This window comes from Lampris incognitus, chromosome 13 (assembly GCF_029633865.1).
Source record: "Lampris incognitus isolate fLamInc1 chromosome 13, fLamInc1.hap2, whole genome shotgun sequence".
Taxonomy (NCBI): domain Eukaryota; kingdom Metazoa; phylum Chordata; class Actinopteri; order Lampriformes; family Lampridae; genus Lampris; species Lampris incognitus.
The window spans coordinates 5,930,241-5,947,682 of record NC_079223.1 but is presented as its reverse complement, the minus strand read 5'-3'; the positions used below and the strand labels follow the sequence as shown (position 1 = coordinate 5,947,682).

General features: G+C 49.9%; 1 protein-coding gene across 2 annotated transcripts in view; it reads left to right on the top strand.

Annotated features, from left to right (window-relative positions):
- Window positions 1-17,442, top strand: part of slc35f3b (solute carrier family 35 member F3b) — a 128,559-nt gene that overhangs the window by 61,121 nt on the left and 49,996 nt on the right. The window contains exons 4-5 of one of the 2 annotated variants that reach the window (XM_056292187.1): window positions 11,256-11,268; window positions 12,162-12,195. The exons of the other annotated variant lie outside the window; for it this stretch is intronic. Of the exons in view, the coding sequence (XP_056148162.1) occupies window positions 11,256-11,268; window positions 12,162-12,195 (47 nt within the window). The remainder of the gene's footprint in view (window positions 1-11,255; window positions 11,269-12,161; window positions 12,196-17,442) is intronic. 2 annotated transcript variants of the gene reach the window in all.

Below are 17,442 nucleotides of genomic sequence, written 5' to 3'. Positions count from 1 at the left end.
CCAAGGTCCAGAAATGGGGGGGGGGGCCCTCGGGAAGCCTGGAATTAAAAGTTTGGTTTGCAAATTTGTATTTCTCGCTAATTAGTGTCCTAACTTCAGTTAATTGGTTGAGTCAGGTTAAGCAGATGACTGTGCTGCGATGTGAATAATATACAGCGGGAGAGACAAACGAGGACAGGAGCCCACAGAGACTGCTTGTGTAGCGGGCCCAGAATTTAGTGCTACACCCCTGTGCACAGGACTGTCCACACACTTCCACCTGCACCGACCGGCACACGGTGGAAGGTTTCAAGTCGGACGTATCAAGTTATGTCCACAATCCCATCCGTCCGTCCGTCCGTCCGTCCTCTCATCCTCATAGTTGTGGACGTAACTTGATATGTACGACTTGACACTTTCCACCCGTGTGCCGGTCGGTGCAGGTGGAAGGAAGTGTGTGGACAGTTGTGTGCATGTGGTGGACATTTATCCACCGTAAATCCTGCAGCCGCCGCCGAAGATACGCCACTGTCAACAGCACGTGCCAACAAACAGGAAACTGGTGTGACCGCCAGAGTAGAAACAGGAAGTCAGCGGACTACAGTTATGCACAGAGTGCATAGGGGTCCCGGGGATGCTGGAGCCCATCCCAGCAGCCATTGGGCGGCAGGCGGGGAGACACCCTGGACAGACTGCCAGCCCATCTCACACACACACACACACACACACACACACACCTAGGGACAATGTAGTACGGCCGAGTCACCTGACCTCCATGTCTTTGAGTCACCTGACCTACATGTCTTTGAGTCACCTGACCTACAAGGGACAATGTAGTACGGCCGAGTCACCTGACCTCCATGTCTTTGAGTCACCTGACCTACAAGGGACAATGTAGTACGGCCGAGTCACCTGACCTCCATGTCTTTGAGTCACCTGACCTACAAGGGACAATGTAGTACGGCCGAGTCACCTGACCTCCATGTCTTTGAGTCACCTGACCTACATGTCCTTGAGTCACCTGACCTACATGCCCTTGAGTCACCTGACCTACATGTCCTTGAGTCACCTGACCTCCATGTCTTTGGACTGTGGGAGGAAACCGGAGCCCCCGGAGGAAACCCACACAGACCCGGGGAGAACATGCAAACTCCACACAGAGGACGACCCGGGACGACCCCCAAGGTTGGACTACCCCGGGGCTCGAACCCAGGACCTTCTCGCTGTGAGGCGACCGCGGTAACCACGGCGCCACCGTGCCGCCCCGTTTTATTTGAAGTCAGAAATGAGGAAAAAACAGAAACTTGGTTTGGTTTTAACTTCCCTTTCCAGTCCCGTAGAATTAGATGTGTATATCTACATTTGAAGTTCCACTTCCTGTGATGGCCTGGCGGCCTGCCCAGGGTGTCTCCCCACCTCCCCCGTGGCTGCTGGGGTAGGCTGCAGCATCCCCGCCGCCCTGAGAGCAGGATGAGCGGTTTGGATAATGGATGGACTTCCATAACGAGACGTGGGCTAATTGATATTATGTAAATGAGGTTTTTAGTGTCCTGGTGAGATGATGATGATGATGATGATGATGATGATGATGATGATGGTTGCAGTGACGCTTCACAGCCTGACAGAGGCGTAGTGTCGGTTACACGGTGTTTCACCTGCAGGGAGCAGACCAGTACACATGTGGACTAGCATGCAACCTAGACAGGTAGTTTAGCTAAAAGGGGTACGGGGTTTTGAGACCTGTACCCCCCCCCCGTCCTGGTCCCAGGGGAAGTCCCCGAGACCGGTAGTCCAGTAAACTGATGTTCACTGCAGCTTCTTGACAGTCAGTTGCCACCACAGGTGAGGTGCGTCTGCCTTGAAGACCCACCGGGCTGGAGGAAGAAAGGGTTCTTTAGCCTGACCCGCCATGACCCCGGAACTGGACCACGATGAGGATGTTGTGTGGAAACCAGCCCACCTTCTCTTTTCTACTCCCCCTTTCACTCCATTCCCACTCCATTGCTGTTTTTAATTTGCTTCCTCTGGCTTTCTCACTCTCCCTCCCGCCTTCTCTCTCTCCCTCCCTCTCTCTTGCTCCTTCGCTCTCTCTCTCTCCTTTCCTCTCACTCCCTCCCCGTCTCTCTCACTCCCTCCTTCCCATCTCTCTCTCCCTCCCTCTCTCTCTCCCCCTCCCTCTTTCTCTCGCCCTCCCATCTCTCTCTCCCTCCCTCTCTCTCTCCCCCTCCCTCTTTCTCTCGCCCTCCCATCTCTCTCTCCCGCCCTCTCCCCCGCCCACCCATCTCTCTCTCACTTTCTGTCTCTCACTCCCACTCTCTCTCTCCTCCCTATCTCTTTCTTTCGCCCTCCCTCCCTCTCTCACTCCCTCCCTCCCTCCCATCTCATTCTCCCTCTGTCTCTCTTTCACTCCCTCACTCTCTCTCCCTCCCCCATCGTGCTCTCCTTCCCTGTCTCCCTCCCCTTTCTCTCGCTCTCCCTCTCACCCTCCCCCCTCTCTCTCCCTCCCTCCCATCTCGCTCTCCCTCCCCCTCTCTTGCTCCCTCTCTCTCTCTCCTTCCATCCCGCTCCCCCCTCTCTCTCTCCCACTCCCTCCTTCCCATCTCTCTCCCACCCTCTCTCTTACTCCCTCACTCTCTCTCTCCTTCCATCCCGCTCCCCCCTCTCTCTCTCTCCCACTCCCTCCTTCCCATCTCTCTCCCGCCCTCTCTCCCTCCCTCCCATCTTGCTCTCCCTCTATCTATCTCTCGCTCTCTCCCTCTCTCTCCCTCTCTCTCTCTCTCCTTCCCTCCCCCTCTCTCATGCTCTCCCTCCCTCTGTCTCCCTCCCTCCCTTTCTCTCGCTCTCCCTCTCACTCTCTCGCTCACTTGCTCCCTCTCTCGCTCGCTCCCTCTCTCTCTCGTTCTCTCACTCTCTCTCTCCCTCCCTCTGTCTCCCTCCCATCTCTCTCTCTCTCTCTTGCTGTGAGGGCTGTTATCGAGTGTGGGTCCTGTGACAGCCTCCTCAGTTTTGGGATGAACCCTAAGCTTGACATGTCCCCCACCAGGGAAAGCCCCTTTTACCCCACAGCTTCGCTACCAGGTGTCAAGGCCAAGGGCTGCAGGGGCCTCGGGGGACCTGGACTGCAAGACTGATGGGGTCGTGCACTGAAAGAGACAGAAATCATTAACTCTCCACATCCTTCTCTTTTAACTGAGACGAGGAACCCAGAGTGCAGCAGTGAGCATCTGCCCAAACCACAGCACTCTTTCTCCATGACAACTGTAATTACTGTGTTATTACTACTGATTTATGCCAAATAATAATCATTTAATTTATATAGCACTTTTCTAAATCAATGTTACAAAGTGCTTCACAAAACAAAAAACCAGACGAGGCAAAAATAAGAGTAAAGACCACATAAGTAAAAATAAAAACGGTAAAGATGAGAACAAATATCAAACATTTGTAAAGGAAAGTGTATAGCTGATATTAAGCCGGAAGCAACCCCATTTTTCCTCTTCTATCGTTATTTTTAAAAGAGCAAGTCGAAATAACCTCTATTAAAAGATCATATTGGAAAAAATAATCCTGTTTCACACACACACGTGCACGTGCACGTGCACGTATGGCGGCATAACTGCCCTCATTAGGGGCATTATACTGTGAGTACGGTTATGATTCTCTGCACAGTCATACGTGCCGTGTGCTGACGTGCAAACCAAAGGTGGCGCTGCAGCCAGAGGTGCTGACGCCACCCTTCTGTCACGTGATGCTTGCTGCATAAGACAGTGAGGCTGGGCAGTGGGTGGGGTTGGAGAAGTCGGGGTGAGTGGAGTCGGTGGATATGTTCAGGTTTGGTTGTTGTTTCGAGCCCAAGGCACAAATGATTCTAGGATACGCCAAGCTACAGCGAACTGGAGGAGCAGCCGGGACATCCTCACGTTCGTCTTATAGGGGGGCGGCCGGGACGCGAACCCGGGTCTCCCGCACCACGGGCGACTACGTTAACCAGTCGACTAAAGGCTCCGACCCGTTAGCCAGGGGCTAGCGAGTCTAGTCATTCGTGATCGTTACAATACTAAAGTACCGAAATTTAACGACGCTACAACTCTCAGAGAAGTTTGGCAGCTGGAGAACCAAACACCAACACACACACACACACACACACACACACCGTCATCATCATCATCATCATCGTCATCATCGGTGGTTACTCGAGGTCGAGTATGACCGTCCTCCCTCCTGGTCATCAGGAGAGTGTGGAGGCCGATCCTGGAGCCGCATAATGGGAGGACGCCTGTGTGTGACATGTGACAGCTTTTTACGTGGAGTGGCTGATGCTCCTGCAGCCACCACACGGTCCCTGGCAGGGGGTGGTCAGGGTCCAATGGCATGGAGAACCACACGGTCCCTGGCAGGGGGTGGTCAGGGTCCAATGGCATGGAGAACCACACGGTCCCTGGCAGGGGGTGGTCAGGGTCCAATGGCATGGAGAACCAGGACGACTGGGGACCACCCTCTGCTGCAGCCTCCCTCCACCTTCACTGCCGTTGTGACCTGGAGACATCTTCCACCAGTTCCGCTGTTGAGGTCTCCCCACCCCCACCCCCTCCTTTTTTTTCTCCCAAATTGTCAGTTGTACCCCTCCAATTACCCCACTCTTCGGAGCCGTCCCGGTCGTTGCTCCACCCCCTCTGCCGATCCGGAGAGGGCTGCAGGCTACCACATCAAATCAAATCAAATCAATTTTATTTGTATGGCCCAATATCACAAATTACAAATTTGCCTCAGTGGGTTTAACAGCAACACAACATCCTGTCCTTAGACCCTCTCATCAGATAAGGGACAACTCCCTAAAAAAAACCCTTTAACAGGGAGAAAAAGTAGGAAGAAAGCTCAGGGAGAGCAACAGAGGAGGGGTCTCTCTCCCAAGACGGACAGCGTGCAATGGATGTTGTGTTCATGCAATTTACATAATACAGCATTGAAAGAGGATAACAGAATTATAATGGACTTATAAAATGTATGAAGAACATGATGCACAGGATGCCAAGCAGTGTCCACATGCCAACGGAGCAGTCCAGGACCCAAGCCACGCGACCAGCAGCATCATGTAATAAAAGAAAAACTTATGTGAGGAGAGGAAGGGCAGGCAGCATCCACATGGTGACCACCATCACCACGGAGACCTGGGAGGAGAACCGACTGCACATGCATGCAAGAGAGACTCACACGGCACCATTCAAACACAGAGAAAGAGAAAGGAGAAGACATCATTCAGAGAGAGAGAAAAGACATGTTAGAGAAGAGAACAGTTTGCAATAGTCATTAGCCATAATCAACTAAGTCATCAACTAGTCATAATCTATACTCTGTAATCTATACTCGATAATCTCGTCGGCAGAACAGTGGTTGGTAAATTCATTGAGACAGAAAACCAACCCGCCATGCAGTCCAGGTTGTGAAGCACCCAACTTAAAGGCAACTAATTATAAACTAAGGCAAAAAGATGAGTTTTAAGTTTGGGGTTAAAGGACTCAACAGACTCTGATGGTCTGATGGCAGCAGGCAGGGTATTCCACAACAATGGAGCCCGATAGGAAAAGGCCCTGCTGCCACCAGCTGACTTCTTTTTAACTTGGGGTACACACAGGAGCCCTGTATTTTGAGAACGAAGAGCTCGAGATGGCATGTAAGGTTTAAGGAGATCAGACAGGTAGGATGGAGCAAGCCCATTTAGGATTTTATAAGTCAGCAGAAGCACCTTGTATTCTGATCTAACATGGATAGGAAGCCAATGAAGGGAGGCAAGAATTGGTGTAATATGGTCAAATTTCCTAGTTTTAGTTAGGATTCTAGCAGCAGCATTCTGACCCATCTGAAGACTTTCAGTACTAGCATGTGGCAGACCTGAGAACAGAACATTACAGTAATCAAGTCTGGATGAAACAAATGCATGTATTAGAGTCTCTGCGTCAGCCATGGAGAGAAAAGACCGAATTTTAGCTATGTTACGTAAATGAAAAAAGGCAGTCTTGGTGATTTCTTTAATGTGCTTATCAAAGGAAAGGCTGGGATCAAACGTAACACCGAGATTTTTGGCTGCCACACTTTGTGAAACCACAAAGTTGTCGATTGTTATCGTGACTTGATCAAATTGGTGTCTCTGTCTAGCAGGGCCAATGAGCAGTATCTCGGTTTTATCTGAATTTAAAAGCAGAAAGTTAAGTGACATCCAGTTTTTCACAGTAGCCAAGCAGGCCTCTAAGTTAATGATTTGAGTATGATCATCAGCCCTTATAGGCACATACAACTGAGTATCATCAGCATAGCAATGGAAATTTATTCCATAACTGCGTATAATTTGGCCAAGAGGTGTAATGTAAAGAGAGAAAAGTAGAGGGCCAAGTACTGAGCCCTGAGGCAAACCATATTTAATGTCAGAAAATTATGATATAATATTATTATAGCAGACACAATGTGTTCTTCCAGATAAGTAGGACTTGAGCCAAGAGAGAGCTAAACCAGGGACACCAAAATTACAATTTAATCTGTCCAAAAGTATACAGTGATCAATGGTTTCAAAGGCTACACTGAGGTCCAGTAGTAGAAGCACAGAAGTGGAATCAGAGTCGATAGCTAGTAAAAGATCATTTACCACTCTGGTCAGAGCAGTTTCAGTGGAGTGACAGGGCCTGAAAGCCGACTGAAAAGGTTCATATAGATGGTTTTCTTTTATATGGGTCGAAAGTTGTTGATACACAACTCTCTCTAGTACTTTAGAGAAGAATGGAAGATTAGAGACTGGTCGATAGTTATTAAGAGACCCTGGATCAAGGTGCGGTTTTTTAAGTAGATATTTAACCACAGCTGTCTTAAAACTGCTGGGAACGATGCCAGTAGTAAGAGATAAATTACTGATGTCTAGCCTTGTGGGTCCAAGAAAAGGCCAGAGTTTTGCTGGTAAGGGATCAAGTAGGCAAGCAGTTGGTTTAGAAGCTGACACGAACTTAGTCGTATCAAGAGAGATAGTCTCAAAAGCTGTAATAACTGGGACTGTCAGTGACTCATTGTGTAGATGTGAATTTATAGTAAGACAGGATCTGCAGGAGTAGATGGAGTTGAAGAACTAATTTTGTTTAAGATCTCATCAACCTTATTGCAGAAAAAATCTAGAAATTCATGGGCTGTGAATGGTGAGCAGCTAATAGACAGCTGCTTTTTAGTAAGTTTAGATACAGTGTCAAAGAGAAATCTGGGGTTATGTTTATTAATATATATTAAGTGAGAGAGATACGCTGTTTTGCAGTAGATAAAGCACGCTTGTATTTCAATAAACACTCACGCCACGATAGGTAAAAAACTTCCAATTTTGATTTTCGCCATTTACGTTCTAGTTTCCTGCAGGTCCGCTTCAGAGCATGTGTCTCATCATTAAACCAGTGTGTAGGCCTCTTTAGTCGCCTAGCTCTGGTAGTGAGAGGTGCAACTGAATCGAGGACACTAGAGAGGGCCACATTTAAGTCACTAGTGAAATTTCCAACAGTCATTTACCACAGTGAAAGGAGCCAAGACTTCAGGCAGCTGCTGGCCAAATGCAGCTACAGTGGAGGAACCAATATGGCAAGTGGCAATTACATCTGTGCTGACATTAACTGGAGAGGCCAATAATGCTTCAAATTTGATGAGAAAATGATCAGACACAGCAGATGTGGTTGGTAAGACATTCAGATCAGAAACAGCTACTCCTTTAGATAAAACCAAATCGAGGGTGTTACCACTCCAATGAGTCGACTCTTGAACAAACTGAGTGAACCCGAAAGTATCAACTAGTGCCAGGAAGGCTTTACTTAGAGGATCCACAGCCTTATTCAGATGAATATTGAAATCACCTAGAATTAGAATCTCATCAGAGTGAGTAACAAGGCCTGAGACAAATTCTTCAAGAAACAACGAGTAACAGCCAGAAGGCCGATAGAATATCACAATTTGGACTGAGCCGAGTCTATTCATGGCTGAGGGAGATGGACCAAGAATAAGAGACTCAAAAGACTGGAATTTAGATTCAAGTCTAGAAGTCAGATTGAAAATAGATTTATATATCAAGGCAACACCCCCGCCTTGTTTATTTGCCCGAGCTACATGGGCATAAGCATAGTCAGGTGGGGAAGCTTCATTTAAGGGAAGGAAAACATTTGGTTTCAGCCATGTTTCACATAACCCAATCATATCAAAACTATGTTCAAGAATCAGATCATTTATTAGTATGACTTTGGTAGACAGTGATCTGGCGCCCCAACCGACCAGAGGAGGCGCTAGTGCAGCGACCAGGACACATACCCACCCGCAGACACGGCCAATTGTATCTGTAGTGACGCCCGGCCGACCAAGCCGGAGGTAACACGGGGATTCGAACCGGGATTCCCGTGTTGGTAGGCAACGGAATAGACCGCTACGCTATCTGGACGCCCCCGCCGTTGAGGTCTTTGTTGGTTGTGGCTAGATGGGGTACAGCCACGGACGGAAGTGACGCAAAGTATCGCCGGGAGTATTTCGTTGCTATGGCGCTAGCTAGCCTAGCTAACCTCCTGAGAGACATGGCGGCAAATTTAGAAGAAGCCCACGAAGGCTATTCTCACAGTTTCTCGTCGTGTAGATCTTTTGAGGGGGGTTTAAAAAAATATGAGAAATTTGTTGTCTGACTCTGGCTGAACCATGCAAGGTATGGCGGTATGTGCCGATAACAGATGGTAATCAGTGTAGGACTGTTTTACACTGATACATTGTAGTTTATTTCCCGCCCCTCACTCCAGGCGGAGCGTGGCAAACGCGATTACTTAATAGGGATAAATGCACAGAATTAACATTTTAAATATAATTTATCTCTACGTATAAATAGCTACAGTGTCGCAGACACTAGCTAACTTTAGCCACCGCTTTATATAGACTTAGCTGGCTTGCTAGCATTGGGAAGCAGTATCTGCGCACAAGCAACAGTGATATTTCATTTAAAATACACAATTACCAGTTTTTATTAAGTGAAATTGGAGTTATTTTAAGTAAAAGTAACTCTTCCGACTCATCATTCATCTGGCTTTAAACACCAAAGTCCAAACTCGCGGTAGCTCAGGGGGTTAGCTAGGCTAGCTATCGCCGTAGCAACGAAATACACCCGGCGAGATTTTGCGTCACTTCCGCCCGTGGCTGTATCCCGTCTAGCGACAACCGTCTTTGTTGCATCGCGCTTCGTCTGGAACCTCCTCCTTGACCTGTCCAACTTGGGTGACCCTACCGGACGCCATAGCCCTTAGGATCATTAGTACACGCAAGTTTCTCCACCATGACAGGGTGGCGCTCCAGGAGTACACACACACATGCTGAGATTGAATCCCTCGTCATGACGCCCGGTGACGTATGTCCCGGGTGACGGGGTTACACTATGTTTATCCATGAGTTATCCTGCACCGTCCTTTTGCTTCCTTCGCTGTGATTTCTGTCAGACCTCCCCCAGCACCTCCCATCCGCCGTCCCTGACGGTTCCCATCTTCAAACCCAAACACGGCGGCCAGGCAGGCGATGGACGGCGGTGGAGGATCCAGCTGATTCCCGTGCTCGGGAAGGGGAAACCAGGGAGGTCAGGATGGGTTTTGAGCGCTGGGTGTTTTTAGAGCTGCTTGTCCTGGTTAGGCAGGACAGGGGATTGTAGCTCGAGTGTGAGGTGCTGTGGAGTCTCACTCGTGAATTATTCAGTGTAGCTTCCTTTAGGCATGCCCACACCCACAGCTCTTGCACACATACACACAACGCCATCCTGGGTTTTGCATGTACTGACACACACACACACACACACACGTACCCAGCAGAAGCTGGCTCGCAGGCAGGACAGGGACGTTCTCAAGTCGTTGCTGGGGGGGGGGGGCTGTCGTCCTCGCCGCTGATACTGACGTCTCTTTGCCGCTGATGTATCGGCAGCATCTGCATAGGAAGTCCCACGTGGACTGACGAGGAACAGACACAGCATAGAGGTTGTCGAGGCAGAGCGTCAGACATCATGCTGCTGCCAGAAGCACCTTGCACAGCCCTCGTTTGTATCGTCACATATAGACGTTTCGATTTCTCATCTTTTTTTTTACATTGTGCCGGCATGCTACAGTGTGCCTTGAGACACAATCCTGCATATGGACCCCATTGTGGACCCTTAGTGGAAATGCAAAATGACAAAGCTGATGGGACAAGTGCAGGAATCGGGAACATTTTATTTGTCGTTTTCCCCAGCCCACAGCGGTGCAACACAAAGACAAAAACACACCCAGAAACGACAAGAACACGCATATCCAATCTTAACACATACTATATCCAAACTAAAAAATAAATAAATCACTGTCCAAGAGAGTGAACGCCAGCAAGGATGACTGCCGGTCTGCATGGGCTAGCAGTTAGCTTAGCCTGCCCCGCTTCCGCGTCCTGTCAGACCGCGCTCAGTGTTTCCTCTGCGGTCGCAGCTCCAGGCAGGGACCGTGGTCCTTGGGTCCACCGGACTCAGCAGACCAAGCTCTCCCAGCCAGACACCCTCGACACACCTCCCCGCCTCCCCGCACTCCACACAACGACGTCAAAAACACCACAGTCGGCACCAGGGGAGGCCGCCGCCAGACCGCCCTCGGTGTTATGGGAACTGCCGGTCTGCATGAGCTAGCAGTTAGCTTAGCCTGCCCCGCTTCCGCGTCCTGTCAGACCGCCCTCGGTGTTACCTCCTCTTCGGGTGCAGCTCCAGGCAGGGCCGTGGCCCCTGGGCCCACAGGATGCAGTAGACCAGGCTCCCCCAGCCGATCCAGCGCCAGCTCTCCCAGCCATCAAATGAAGACACAAACTTAGATGTGGACATGGACACTGCATGGACGGTACTGGGTGAGGCCGCCGCAAATGTGAATGTGCGCCGCCATCTTCCCACACCGGAAGCGGAACATGTTGCACGTGAAGTTACCGTCGCCTTGGGGGGCGATGCTAAATCGTGTCTTGCTGCTCCTCGTTTTCATATTTCTATGTAAAACAGTGTTTGACCTGCTGCATGTGTACGCAGGCTACTCGAGGGTCTGTTAACCCTTAGTAAGGCTCAGATAGTGGGATAGAACCCTTTAATTTCTGAGGACGGAGTTAAAAAGAATGAAACCTGACCCATATCTGCGGTTCACTCGTCTCTATATAAATGAAACGGTCCGGGCGCAGGTCAGGTGTCCGGTCCAGTCTTACACAGCAAGGAGGCGAGTCTGTTAGCCAAACACACAGACACAACACAGACCCCAACACTCTGTCAGTAAAGCCTCTGCACTAAATGACCTTGAGGACACGTTGGATCGAAAAAAATACATTTTGCAGGAAAGCCTCGCTGTTCACGTGCCATGACAAACAGGCCGCGGCCGTTCACTGACCCAACCACGTGACACAGTGTCCGTGGGCCGTGTCCTTGAGATATCCTCATTTTGACCCACGGGGAGATTTCAGGGGGACGAGACGCAGTCGTGTTTCACAGCCGACATGAAGGAGTGGCAGAGGCCGGTATCGTGTTCCCACCAGAGTGAACTCTCGTCCCAACACATCCGTCGATGCAGTCCACTGACACACTTAGTCTGGCCGTACCGGCTCAGCTGCCCGTTTGGAGGTAGCCTGAAGGGGGTTTCTTTGACCCAGAGGAAAGACCATGGAGGAGGAGGAGGAAGAGGAGGAGGGGGAGGGGGGGTCGCCTGGTTCGGGACGGAGGGTGGAATCTGATAGGGGGGGGGCTGATGGTTGCGTGACGTGCAAATTGCAGCACTTGCCAAGTGTAGGTGGAGAGAGTGACTTGCCCGTGCAGGCTCACAGGATACTGCAGATTTGGGGAGGGTGGAGGAAGAAGGGGGAGGGTGGGGGATTGCAAAAAAAAAAAGAAAGATCAACAGGGGGGAGTTGGATGCGAGGTGGAGAGCGAAGAGGAGACCGGAGTAGTAGGGGCGAAGAGAGGTTGAGGAGGTCCCGCAGACAGCGCGTGCGTGCGTGCGTGCGTGTGCGTGTGTGTGCGTGTGTGTTATTTGTACACCGGCTTCAGGGATGTAGTCGTAGCGGACGAGAGCTCTGCCCATCCGAGCTCGTCATGAAGAAACACTCCGCCAGGGTCGCCCCGCTCTCCGCCTGCAACAGCCCGGTGCTCACCCTCACCAAAGTGGAAGGTAGGGAGCCCGCACGTCCTCGAGAGACCTCCCGGTATCGATTTTGCAGGAGTTTGGCCGGAACGGCGGGTACTGGTGTCGCGATGTCCGGCAGAGCGGCAGCAGGCGGGAACTTTGGGAGACGTGACCGGCGTGGACGCGTTCACATCAGAAATCAAGCAGAACGCGCGACCGGGGATGTTGATGCCCAAATCCGGAATAGGAGGAGTGCGGGTTTAGTCTCGCCTTTACCATGAGGCAGCAGCAGCCCCCCTTTTTATTTTTTTTACCGGTTTTCTACCTAAAACGCTGCCATGTGCATGGAATCGCGTCTCATTGGGGCACATTTCCTATGCGTCGGTTCTTATTGCCGGTCGTAAAGTGTTAAAGAGATGCAGTTTAACGCAAAGACCCACGGCGGGTGGGTGGGGGTGCGCAGCGGGGAAGCCGCGTGCAGCCTGGTCCATATGCGGTCATCTGTAAATTGGCGTGTTTTTTTGCGTAAAGGCGTGACACGCGTGAGTCGCGCAAGTGATCGGGCCACCAGAAGTGGGTGAAGTTGTTGCTGCAGCAGGGGCAACAGCAGGGGCAACAGGGGCAGCAGCAGCAGGGGTTTCCCTCGCATGCAGCCCCTCTGAGTCATACGCATGGACCACAGCAGCCGAGTCTTCCCTGCCGAACCAACGCACGCCGTCGTGCGCGCGGTGCGTGCGCGCGCCTCCGAGCCACCGAGTTATGAACCGCGATGATTAACACGTTAATTATGTGTCAGTAAAACACCGGCTGTCCTTCGATATATGTTGGTCCCGGTGCTTTGCTTCATGGGCCGGTGTTGGACCCCCCCACCCCCCCGTGTGTCTCCTGCTGTCGGGAAATGATTAATCAAGTCTCGAGTGTGGAAGCTGAATCAGAGAAACGGGAATGAACCCACGTGTCCTGTCGGAAGCGTGATTTGACTGCAGTAGTGCCCCCCGGGGGGTGGGGGTGGGGGTCTTGCAAAATCGTGTCGGTCTTGCTGCACCACTCACTGTCTTAAGGCTTCCGGAGAATTTCCCCACCCAAACAACTCGTGGTGATTGTTAATTATTTGTTGGCAGGCGCCGCGGCGCGAGCTGCCGTGAGCTGGAGCGAGCCGGACACGTGTGAAACTTGGCCCGGTAACGGAATGATTTGCAAACGCGCCACAGTAAACGTGACTGTAATCGGCCACACGGTGGCGCCATAACTTTGCATTCCAACATTTTTTTTCTGAAAGCCCGGGACACGCACACCCTACGGAGTAGGTCCCGTAGTAGTACGGTACGGTACGGTAGTAGTACGGTACGGTACGGTAGTAGGGACATGTGAGAAGGGGAAAACCTAGGGGGCGGTTTTGCGTTCTATTTCGGATGTGCTTTGCCCTCTAAGGCTGTCGCTAGTGGGGTTGTCCCTTCGCGCATGCGCGCAGCACTGAAGCGCTGAACCCACTAGCGACAGCCTTAGAGGGCGGAGCCTATGCTCATAGACTGTAGTTAAGGTACGTACGTACAGTACAGTAAAAAGCAGAAAGTGTCGTAATGGAAACTAAAAGAAGAGAATCGGTTTGTTGCTATGATATGCGGATACATTGTATGGTTGCTAAGGTGTAGCTGTCCTCCAATATGGCGGAGCTGTTTGGCAACGAAAAGGTCACGTGACTGGGATAAGCTATAGGGCTGTAAAATCCGCCATGATTGATTTTTTGGGGGGGCTAATTTGCATAAACTGAAAAACGGTAACGGACGTCTGCTTTACTGGATTTTGACCATCAACACCAAACAGACTCGGGGAGCGGAGATAAACAATTCTACGGTAAAGGAGCGAAGCACACGGCCGCCATCCATCAAAAACTCCCCGCAGGGCACGATTCAGCAGGAAATTAGCCATAACTCATTAAAATCTTATTGGCTCATCAGGAAACTTGACACATATGTTGAGGAGTGTTCATTGGGGCACGCCTGGTGAAGCGCGGCGTCACCCTTAGGGGGCGCCACAGACGCGAAAGGTTTATGTCATAACTGGCTGCGTTGATTCATATGAAATTGGGATTGCACGATCTGGGGTGATAACTGAGTCGATGCACAACAGTTGGCGGTGAGTCGTTACATCGGACGCGGCTTATTACAGAAGGGGAACCGAGTGAGCGCATATCCGGAGGAAATATGTAGGTGCAAGACAAAAGTTGCACAACAGAGCAAAAGAGCGAGGCCTGCACGCTGCAGTGTGCCTAATACTCGTTTTACTCAGCAACCTTTCACTCGGTCGGGCTTATTGCAACAAAACCGCATTGCTAGGCATTACACCTTACAATCGCTGATGTGTGACAGAAGTTTGCCTCGCTGCAACCTATGGTCAACTCAGAAGTCTGTCACTCTATATTTTTCAAAATATGCAAAATCGGTTCACATCTTTATCCCCACAAGTCCTCATTCAAATGCTGCCAGAATCGACAGACATGCTTTAGACCAGTGTTTCTCAACCCAGTCCTCAAGGACCCCCTCTATCCTGCATATCTTCTTTGCAACCCTGAATAGGTACCTGTTTGTAGTTATTCAACCAATCAGCGATTAATTTTGTCAGATGCTGCACACCTCGCATAATTAAGTGCTGCGAGATGATTGGTCGAGTAAGTACAAGCAGGGCTACCTATGCAGGATAGGGGATCCTTGAGGACTGGGTTGAGAAAGACTGCTTTAGATTCTGAACTGGTGGTCAGATGTGTCAAACGGTGGATCTGGGGTGATACACAGTACATGGTACACTTAAAGTCACTCACAGTGAAACATTTTCCATTTCATCCGATTTTTTGAACAAATTTCACCAAAATCGTAGACAATAACCAGAGAAAATCAGGTTGATGTGTGATTTATTTTTTTATTTTATGCCCAACAGTTAAAGTTGTGTGATTTTTCTGAGTTTAAACTGACAAAAAGAGCAGATGGGGCGCTACAGTGACTCATTATCACCTCTTGAGGTACAAATTGGTATTACAAGACAGGACGGGCCGGGGCTAGAGTCTTGCATATATACTATAACCTTTAAGCAGTCTGGAGCTCTTAGCCTAACGCATTACTTTGGCTGCATATTATCCATCCATCCATTATCCAAGCCGCTTATCCCGGTTGGGGTCACGGGACGCTGGAGCCCATCCCAGCAGTCGTTGGGCGGCAAGCGGGGAGACGCCCTGTAGGACAGGCCGCCGGGCCATCACAGGGCCCACACACACATTCACACCTAGGGACAATGTAGTACGGCTGATTCACCTCACCTACCTGCCGTCGGGCTGGGGGAGGAAACCGGAGCACCCGGTGGAGACCCAGTTGTGTGGTATGTGATGAGTTGCATAATAAATACAAACTCACTACATAACTTGGTAAAGTTCTTATCAAGTGCTCGGGCACATCTTTAACCCCAACGGGTGCAACGTCATCTATGCCAACAGTAGCTTTGGCTTCTGTTGTATGCTCATTCTTCACTTGGTTGGCACCAGCTCGTATTTCAGTCAATACCCGTGTCTATTGAAAGTGCTTCACTGAATATCGTTCATTGAATCAGTAATTGATCAGCTATACTTGGGAGTCTTCGTGTGTATGCATTTAAAACAACACATTGTGAGGATAAACCACTTGATCATCTTTAGCATATAGCAAAAAAATCAAACATACCATGCAGCCTGGATCATTCTAGCTGAAACCGCTTAGCATCATAGGAGCACCTCCCATTGCATCACCCTTATTCACTTTTCATAAGCCTGTCATTAACCCCAGTCAAAGTATTTACTTTTACTAATTATTTTTAGAGGAAAATATTAATAAACAGCACTGAATTAGACTTGTTCTCATCGATGAGCTCCCCAGTGTGTTTACTGTATGCACCTCTTTGTTGAATTTAGAGTTTTTTTCCTGCATACATTGTAATGATGAAACCGGTGTGTGACTGGTCTCACTCCCTTTTCAAACAGAATCCCACCGGCCAAAGCTAAATATTATTATTATTAGGAAATCCTACAAAAGGGTTGCGTCATTCATTGTAAAATCTGCCTCATTGCTTCAAAGTTTACTGATTATGCCCCCCCCCCCAAAGGGAACAAAAAAACCAAAAAGTTCTGTAAATTCAGTAGATAACTCCTGTAAGACTGCTCAGTAGGTCTTGTTAGAGCTTTTTAAAGCATCTTTATAGAGATGGATTACAACTCACAGATGGGGCCCAACAGTGTGGACGCTTGTTAAAGTTGAAAACCCCCTAAACCTGAATGAAACGTTAAGTTTTACGCAGCGTTAGATGGTCATTAGTCTCGCAAGCCAAATCAATCTCTCAAGGTCGGCGTGACCAACGTGCACGCAAGGCTAAGTGGTCTTTGCAGGGGTGCATCGGATCAACCAGAGAGAACTAGCGGCAGTAGCGGACTTTACCGCACTGCAATCATCTGCACGATGAAATCACCCCGAGAAACCCGTTTTACTACTGTACACCGAAATTAATTGGTGCAGGATTTCGAGAGGAAAAAAATGCATGTGGCCAAGGGATAATTAACGTGACTAGATTACCTGTGTCTGTAAACTCATTAGTCATGCAAGAGGAAGTGTCAGTTATTTCCCTTTCAGCCACATGAGAAATGAGATGACAGAGGCGCTTCCAACCCTTACTTGTATGAAAAGTGTAGCTAGGCTGCAGAAGGAGGTGAGAAGATGAGGGGAGCCGGGGAGAGAGGGGAGAGAAAGAGAGAGAAGAGAGAGGGGGGAGGGAAGAGAGAGAGAAAAGAGGGGGAGAGGGAAAAGAGAGAGGGAAAGGGGAAAAGAGGGAGAGGGGGAAGAGAGGGAATAAAGAGAGGGGGTGAGAGGGAAAAGAAAGAGAGAAGAGAGAGGGGGGAGGGAAGAGAGAGAGAAAAGAGGGGAAGAGGGAAAAGGGAAAAGAGGGAGAGGGGGAGAGGGAATAAAGAGGGAGTGAGAGGGAAAAGAAAGAGAGAAGAGAGAGGGGGAGGGAAGAGAGAGAGAAAAGAGGGGGAGAGGGAAAAGAGAGAGGGAAAGGGGAAAAAGGGGGAGAGGGGGAAGAGGGAATAAAGAGGGGGTGAGAGGGAAAAGAAAGAGAGAAGAGAGAGGGGGGAGGGAAGAGAGAAAAGAGGGGGAGAGGGAAAAGAGGGAGGGGGAGGGAATAAAGGGGGTGAGAGGGAAAAGAAAGAGAGAAGAGAGAGGGGGGAGGGAAGAGAGAGAGAAAAGGGGGAGAGGGAAAAGAGCGCACAAGAGAGAAAAGAGGGGGAGAGGGAAAAGAGAGAGGGAAAGGGGAA